This window comes from Physeter macrocephalus, chromosome 11 (genome assembly GCF_002837175.3).
Source record: "Physeter macrocephalus isolate SW-GA chromosome 11, ASM283717v5, whole genome shotgun sequence".
NCBI classification, from domain to species: domain Eukaryota; kingdom Metazoa; phylum Chordata; class Mammalia; order Artiodactyla; family Physeteridae; genus Physeter; species Physeter macrocephalus.
This window is the reverse complement of record NC_041224.1, coordinates 157,470,199-157,479,459: the sequence shown is the minus strand read 5'-3', so window position 1 is coordinate 157,479,459 and position 9,261 is coordinate 157,470,199. Positions and strand designations below refer to the sequence as shown.

General features: G+C 41.2%; 1 protein-coding gene across 1 annotated transcript; it reads right to left on the bottom strand.

Moving 5' to 3' along the window:
* Positions 1-328: 328 nt before the first annotated feature.
* Positions 329-9,232, bottom strand: SLIRP (SRA stem-loop interacting RNA binding protein). Its single transcript, XM_007121365.4, has 4 exons — positions 9,111-9,232; positions 4,006-4,064; positions 902-1,009; positions 329-441 (listed from the first exon to the last, which is right to left on the bottom strand). The coding sequence occupies exons 1-4, from the start codon at positions 9,205-9,207 to the stop codon at positions 370-372; spliced, it is 336 nt and encodes a 111-aa protein (XP_007121427.1). The 5' UTR covers positions 9,208-9,232; the 3' UTR covers positions 329-369.
* Between the last annotated feature and the right edge of the window lie 29 nt (positions 9,233-9,261).

Here is a 9,261-nt window from a genome sequence, read left to right as displayed (position 1 = left end):
TTACTTTGAATTATTTAGTTTTTTTAAAGAGTGGGTTGTGTTTGTGCTTCTCCCACCTTTTGGCATTTACAGAACATACTGCCCCACACATGAAATTAAGGCCACTTCCTTTCGAGTGACATTAGTACTTTGGGGTTAATATTTTGTCTAAGAATGACTGCTTACAAATAAAGTTACCCCAACCACAGTGCGTAGAAAGAAGGATGTTCACATATTGGAACTGTCCTGCCAAATGATGTTTGCCCCTGTTGTGCTCTGTTTTAATTTGGAGTGGGGAAAGTAAGCTCTTGCTTGGTGCAACTATCTGTTTCCAATAAAAACATTTAGACAAAATTTCCAGTTTTGTTTATTTAGTAGGCAGTGATGGTCTCAAAAATCTTTCTCTTCATCAGATGTTTGGTCCCCTTGCAAAGCTTTGGGTTTTTGAGCTTGAACATGGAGCTGGGGAAAAAAAAAAAAAAGAAAGAAATCACATCATAAGCACTGTAAGGAAAGGCAATGTCTGCAAAAACATTAAAACTGAAAACTGTTGTTTTATTAAGGAGTCAGCACCAGGAAGTCAAAGGATGTTATTTGTTCCTTGTACTTAAGACTCTCTGAACGTCAATGAAAAATTGTAAATCAGTCTGGCCCAAGGTCACATAGTAAGTGGAAAAGCCAGGATGTCAACCAGGGTCGCCCTGCTGTTTCCACTGTTCTGTGTTGCATATACCTTGCTAACCATTAAAGTGTCTTCTTGTACTTCCCTTTCCTGACCTTTTAGAACTGGGCACTCTCCCACCACCACCATTCTTTAACAAACATTAAGTTACAAATCTTCCAAAGTCCCTGTCATTTCACACTTCTGACCTATTTAACTGATATACAGAAAGCTCATGACATGATATAGAAAAATATTTACCTTTACTCCATCAATAACATGATTTTCCTGTTGTAGTGCATTGTGAAGTTCTTCTTCTGAAGAAAACTGAATCCAACCCATACCTCTGTGAAAGCCAGTCTCTTTGTCCTAAAAATTCAAAATTTAGGAAGAGAATAATCATGAACTTGAGAAAGTTTCCAGGAGTTCCAAATCAAACTACCAACTTTTTCATCTGCCAAAATGGAGTAAAAGACATTTTAAATAAATATCAAAAACCCTGCTTTAATACAAATACTCTCCTATTTACCCAAAGCTTAATCTCTGTTAATCATAACACACTCTCTGCTTTTCTGCTGCCACTGGAGAAATATGAGTAAAGAGATTTCTGTGTCATTCTAGATATACACCATTAACAGCAATAGTCAAGCAAAATTTTGATCACATAAAGAAGTACTCTTCCTGTTTCTAATTTCTTCACGTCTAGAAACTAGAAAATTAACCCTTAAAACCTAGGTGCATTTCTAGTAATTTCTGAGACTAACCACCCTCATCACAACTACCAGCATTATCATCACATGCTCCTAATGAAAAAAGAAAAAAGTTACCCTTATTTACCTAGTTCTAGACTTCTGGTTAATTTAAGCAGTTATGCTACTTCCCTTTGTGTAAAAAACAGAGTGCTTATCATTCAACCTATACATCAGATTCTATGTGTCTTATACATCAGAGATTCTAGTGTGTTTAGACATACCCTGCCCAGCCCTCCAGCCCTTCTATGTAAAAAATGCCAAGATATCTATTCACTCAATGTACATCATCAGTCTTGTTACAAAGTTATGTTGTGCTCTGCCCCCAAAAACACATTCTTGGAAATTGCCCCCATATACCTGGAACATAAGTTTATAAGTATTAACCTTGAGCACAGGAAAAGTTTCTGTTTGTTAATGTCCCAGTGATTCACTCCTTACCTCAGATAGATAGGACGATTTCTAAAGCACTCTATTCCAGGTGGCCATTTCCACTTGTAAAGGCATTAACATTTTTGTGCTAAAATTTAGATACTGTGTATCTAAAATTGGAACCTGGATTTCTAACTTGAGTACAATGAACTTGTTACTAGAAACTGATTTTCTTCCTGTTACACATTACTTAATTTTCCCAAGAATCAAAGCCTCATGTTTAAATCTAAAATCTGTTAACTCCGGGTCCTAAATTCTTTTAAGAGGGAAATGGCAACCAAGAAAAATGTTACCTTTTGGAGAAACTTTTTTAAATTTTTAATATTTTTATTTATTTATTTATTGGCCGCGTGGCATGCGGGATCTTGGTTTCCCAACTAAGGATCGAACCCTTGCCCCCTGCAGTAGAAGCATGGAGTCCTAACCACTGGACTGCCAGGGAATTCCCGAGAAACTTTTTTTTAAATGCTCTTCAAAACATACAAATTTCATACACTTTTAAAACTATTTTTATGCTTATAGATTTTCATGTCTGTAATACAAATGCCTTTTTTAAATCAACTATAAACCCCATTTTATCAATGAATTAATATCTATTTAACCAACCCCACTGATGAACACTTAGGTTCTTTCCAATTATGATATTATTAAACAATGCTGTTTTGAACATTCTTGACTTCACATTTCTGTAGAATAAATTCCTAGAAATGAAACTGCTAGATCAAAGCAAAGTCTTATTGTTAATAGATTTTGCCAAATTACCCTTCAGTGAAGGTATCAGTTAACTTCTCAACAATTTCAGTACCAGTTTCCCTACACCTTTACTAGCACTGGATATGTGTAATCTGTTAGATCTTTGGAAGGCAAGTAACGTTAAACCAAGCATTAAGAATTTAAGTTGCTACTTTACCACAGCCTTTTCAGTGCCATGAGGAAAAAAGCAGTTTTAGTGAAGCATGTGTAAACTCTGTACTCACGTCACACACCCCAAAAAACAGTAATCTAGAGAGTCCACAGAAAAATACAGCCCAGGATAAAGTAGAACAAATCTGTAGATTGATCTTTTTTTTAAGACTTTTTTTTTGGAATTAAAGGACTCCATTAACATTTTTTTTAACTTATTTACTTATTTATGCCATACACCGAGGCTTGTGGGATCTTAGCTCCCCGACCAGGGATTGAACCCACGCCCTCCACAGTGAGAGCACAGAGTCCTTACCACTGCACCGCCAGGGAATTCCCTATAGATTGATTTCTAAACCCTCATGAGGAGGCAAAGAAAATGTAACAAATATAAACACACACACAAAGCACTCAACTCAATGAGGATAAAGGTTAAAATATTCTCCGCCAGTTAGTTTTATGATAAAATTATCCTCTACTCTCTGAAGTCCTTATTACAACACTGTAACAGACAAAATTCCAAAACAGCCCCAAGATCTCCATGTGTCCCACCATGTTGACCCTGTATAATCTCTCCCCTTGAATGTGGGCAAGGCCTATGACACACTTCTAAGCATAAGAATATAGCAAAAATGATGGGATATTGCTCCCTTGATCAGGTTATACAGCAAGGATGATGGGGTGTCACTCCAAAGACTACATTATAAAACTGTCTTACCAGACCAGAGAAACTCCCTTGCTGACTTTGAAGCAAGCTGCCACATGGGAGAGAAGCCGGGTAACAAGGAACTGCAGGCAGTTCCTAGGAGCTGAGAGCAGCCTCCAGCTGAAAGCCAGCAAGATAGCAGACACCCCAGTTCTACAGCTGAAAAACTAATTCTACCAACAACCTAAGGGAGCTTGGAAATCAATCTTTCCCAGTTGAGCCTCTGATGAGACTGCAGCTCCAACTGACACCTGGATTGCAGCTACGTGAAACTCTGAATAGAGGACCCAGCAAAGCTATGCCTGGACTCCTGATCTGTACAAACTGTGAGATAATGTATGTGTGTTGTTTTGAGCCATTAAGTTTGTGATAATTTTATGCAACAATAAAAAAACTAACACAAATACCTAGGATAACGTTTATTTTTTTAAAGCAGTATCACCCATAATTTAATCAACAAAGACTGAACAGCTTCACTTCATTACATATTCTATAAATTGATAATGCTTTCACACAAAAAAATCAAGAATTAGAGGATAACATTATTACTTTTTTTTTTTAAAGATAATACTCACAAAAGGAACAGTGCACTTTCGTACATGGCCAAATTGTGAAAAGTGTTCTCTCAGTTCACCTGTATAAGAAGAGAAAACTATTAAGAGTCGTTAATTTTGTATCCTCCATCCTAGATTGATATAGAAACCAAAAGGGCTCCTAGAGCTCCCAAAACTCTTGTGAACAGGAGTTACTTTGTATTCCCTTGAAGCCTTAAGATCTAGGAAATAGCTATGGTATTGATTATGAAATTGTAATGTACTAGATTTGGGAAGGTGATGGGGTGAGAACATGGACAGATAAATTGCTGAGTTGACTGTAATCTTCATCCCCCGCAAATACTGAGTGTCTTCACCACACCAGGTACTGTGCTCAACGCATGGATTATAATCCCTGAGAAGGTTACACAGAAGACAGAAAAACAATTACAGTACAGCATGTTGTTAGCTATATTAGAAATTTCCAAATAAAATCTCAATTTACTTGCCTTTCATAATTTACAGTTTACATTAGGTTAAATCGTTGTTACTCTTAATAAAGTTTGTTGAGTCGATCCTACCTATCCTTCCTGCCTTACTTCCCATTGCACGCCCATAGGTGTACTTTCTAGTACAACAAATGAAAATCTGTGTATCTGTCCTGTGGATTCCTGTCTTTGCCTGCTGTTCTTTCCCTTTAACATGTCAGTAATCCAATCTCCTTTTGCCTAAATTGTATCTATCCTTCAAGACCCAGGCCAAAAACATTCACAGATTTTATTGGGCTCCTACTGCAAACCAAGACAACATACTAGCCCTGTGAGGCCTCAAATATGAATAGTGGATTATTTTAAAGATCAAAAACTACATGATCGGCGTGCCCGCGTCCAGGAAGTGCGGGTGATGCTGTAAACGCTGGGGTGAGAGACTAACGTGTGGAAACTCTGCACCCCGCACCTGCTGCAGAAGCTGTGCAGAGCCGGGTGGGTGCGGGACCGGTACGCCATGATACTCTCGGTGCCCAGGAAGAGCGTGAAGCGCGAGACTGGGACGAGGAAGTGTGGGTGCTGCTTCTTCCTGCACAGCTTGCAGCTGCAAACCAGAACTCACAGGTTTGCAGGGGCCCAGGCTCAAATTTAACCATGCAGCAGGGGTTCACCCCCAGTGTAGTTCACCAGGCCTGGGGACTCGAAGGTGTCCAACAAACTTGGCCGTATGCATGCAGCTGAGGCCTCACAGCTTCCCCAATGTCTCCAGCGCTCTGGCTGCACACCCAGGTGTATCTCGTTGAGGGGGACACGGAGGGCGCCGGCAGCTTCGGGGTTTCCTGCACACCTTTGGAGCCCGCCTCCCCCAGAGCTTCTGCTGAATCCTTACCAGATCCCACCTGGCCGCCGCTGGCCTCCTCCCCGCCGCATGGCTCCCCACCCGGACTTGGATAAGTGGGTACCGCGTGTCTCTGACCGGATGGCTGCGCAGATGGCGGCAGGATCCCCGGTTTCTTTTTGGTCCCGAAGCTGAACGTTCGCGCTGCTCCTCACTCTGCCCAAAGTGCCTGCAGCCTTCAAGTGTGTGCCCACTGCCCCTGGCTTCCCAGTAAGTTACTGAGCAGCCTCATTGCATCAGCCCGACTGACCACTTGTGCTGTGAAGAGACCCTTCCCTTGCCCCTATGAAACAGCCTTTACTGGCCTGCAACTCTGGCTGAGCTCCTTCTCCTAACTACTGTTTTCTGTTGTCGATGCAAGCCAGCAGCCTAACCTTAAAATACTGAAACACTGAAAATACTGAAGACCTTTCAGCTAGCAGGCAGCAGCAGGCAGAATAGTTCAAAATAAGCATTGTTCACCTAGTAGAGTCAAACTGAGGCACACACAGACCTTCAGGGATGTGAGTGTGTAGTGTGAGTAGTTGTGCTAAAGTTGGGAGTAGTAAAGGTGATGACCCACAATACTATGTTACAACACACCAGTGGATCCATAGAGAAACTGGATGTTAACCTCAATACAGGACAAAAAGTCACTTATTTAAATTCGTTCTCTAAGAACAGGAAGTAAAAGAAGAAACAACACATTAATTTGTCCACCTCTACCAAGAACAAATTAACAGCTCTGGGAAGCATAGATAGGAAGCTGAACCGTTCTCTGGAGATTGATGTAATCATTGGGCATGACCAGAGGAGAGACGACACAAAATGAACATAGATCCTCTTCCCTAAGGTGTAACAGTTAAACAGTGAGGAATCTTCAAAAAATTGCTTCCTGAATTAGGTAGTGACATCTACACATATTGGCTGCAAGCAGAGATGTACAAATCCACCCACAATCTAAATTCAGTCATTCTTAACATTTTGTCATATACACATATCTACATGCATGCATATATATGTAGTTTTTCAAAAACATTTTTAAGTAAGATACACACATCAGTGCCATTACGTCTCTCAATACTTCAGCACTCCTGTCCTAGGAATAAAGACATAATTTATAGCCACAATACCGTTATCACACTTAGAAGTCAATGATAATTTCCTAATTTCATCTAACTCCCATTGTAATAGGGAAGAACTTTTGTATTCTATTACAAGTTAATCACTAAAGGGATGTTGCCTATAAAGCTTAAATTATACATAATGGCCCATCTCTGGGAACCCTGCCTCCCTGGTAATGAGTGTTAAGCTAAAATACCTTTGTTTAGCTCATAGGAAATGTCCTGACCAGGCCCACCCGTGAATGGCTGTACCAAAGAAGAAATTAACACATCACCTCCGGCGTCTGGCTGGAACCAGGGCTTCACCCACTTCCCTTTCAGTATAAAAGAAGCCTGAATTTTAACTCAGGGAAGGTGTTTCTTTGGAACACTAGTCCACCATCTTCTTGGTCTGCTGGCTTTCCGAATAAAGCTGCTTTTCTTTGCCCCACCCAACAACTCATCTCTCAACTTACTGGCCTGTCGTGCGGTGAGCAGCACAAGCTTGGACTTGGTAACACCAGTATATATTTTACATTTCCAAATTGTTTCCTAAATGTGTTTTTAAAATTTCCCCCCTCAACACAGGATCTATTAAAAATCACACATTAAATTTGAAAAAAACCCCACAAAACTACATGATCGCTTTCTCTTCTGTACTACAGTGCTTGTACTTTCACTGATTTACATTTCATGTTACCCGTTTCACCACCCTAGTTCATCTAAACCTCACTGGTTCAAAAACTGCCTATATTTGTTGTTTGTAAGTCTCCTCACCCCCACGACTATACCATAAGCTTGCCAAGTGTTGAGTCCACTATGTCCACAGTGATTGATACACAACAGGGCAAACAATATTTGCTGAATGAATAAATAAATGTCCAGTAATCCTTCAACCAGCCACAGGGGCTAAATTTCTGAAGTGCTCTAATAGTTGATCAAACCAGTTGGCAAGATCAGGCTCTCACACAAAACGTATTACTGGAGGATAAACAAAACAGTTTTAAACCAGGTATTAAAAGTTCTAGAAAACATTCACTTCCAAAACAAACTAGCTCTAGAAAGTAACCCTTTTCCCAAATTACCTACAACTGTTACGGAAAAACAGCTGCAAGCACCAAGAAAATGCCTACCACATAACAGATACTCCTTAAACATTTGCTGAATGAATGAACTGAGAGAGACTGTAGTCAAAGTCGTATTTTATACACTCTTTGAGGATCTTGAGCAAGTCCATTATAGTCTGGAAACGCATCTGTAAGATGCTTACAGAAACCCCTCGGCCTTTCCAGTTTCACAGGGCCTAAGCAAGACATTCTGCTGGGTGTGGTCTGAGAAGGTGGGGCACAAACTGATCTATTTCCCATTCTACTACCCAAACTCATTCCATGCCTTGTTTAAGGGAGCTGACCTGATACACGAATATCTGCAAAAGTGACCATGGATTTTAAAATTTTTGTAAGCATATGTAAAAACCTTAACTCAAAACTGCAGCTGAGGGCTTCCCTGGTGGCGCAGTGGTTGAGAGTCCGCCTGCCGACGCAGGGGACGCGGGTTCGTGCCCCGGTCCGGGAAGATCCCACATGCCGCGGAGCGGCTAGGCCCGTGTGAGCCATGGCCGCTGAGCCTGCGTGTCCGGAGCCTGTGCTCCGCAACGGGAGAGGCCACAACAGTGAGAGGCCCACGTACCGCAAAAAAAACAAACAAACAAACAAAAAAAACCTGCAGCTGACAAAAATCAATGTTGGTGAGAGATTTCAGTACTGATTACTCCCAGCCCTCTATCTCCAGCCTAGGCCTCTCCCATAACCTTCAATTTTTGTAATCATAAAAACAACTATCATTTATTGAGCACTTACTCTGTATTGAGCACAAGTCTAAGCAGTTTACATATAAATTCATTTAATCCAATCAACAATCCTAGGAGGAAGTTATTATTGACTCCATTTTGTAGATGATGAAACTGAGGCACGGTAGTGAGCCCTTTTCCCCGGTTACTTCCGTTAGTCAGGTTACACTACCAAATGGCCAAGCTGGAATTCTAACCCAAGGAGTACGGCTTCAGAGTGCATTTCTCCATTGATACACACCGTCCTCTGTCCAACTAACGGAGACCTCACAGGTTTTTCAAACTAAACACATTTAAACTTTACTCTTCATCTTCTTTCGATCTGCTTCTCCTACATTCTAATCACGAAATTCACCAACGCTAAAAACCTGGAAGTCATTCCACCATTTCCCCCATCCGTACACTTCCCCCATTCAAGCCATCTGTCAATTTTGTTTGGTTAACATAAGTGAATCTGATTCTTCCTTCTATCACTACCCTGAAATCCTCACCTTTGAACTAAATGACTGAAACTACTTTTGCCACTTTGAATCCATCTTCCACCCTGTAGTCAAAATAACCCCTTCTAAATCGTTAGTCTTAAATTTCCAAGTAATTAAACCTTTAAACTCCGAAAGGCTAGAGACCGTTAATACGTGCCCCAAAAGCTCAAGGGGCATCCCTAAACGGCTAATTGCAAACAAAATTTCTTTCTACTCAATGGCTTGCTCAGGAGCATACTCAGCCGCCTTAATCCAACCACCACGCTGATTTAAGTGCTCTGCAGAAAGCAAGGTTTTTCAGGATTGCTTGGACCTAAAACTTCCGCCCCTACTACATCTCCGACTCACTCGAGGTCGCGGTCCATGGAATTTTTCTGACAAACGCAACCGGCCGACGGATATTCGTACGCAGTGCCATTGCTGCCCTCCCTGCCGAAGCCGCCATCTTCAGAATGAGGGACCTCCGGTGACCTGAGGTCACGACCCCGGAAGAGCCTGC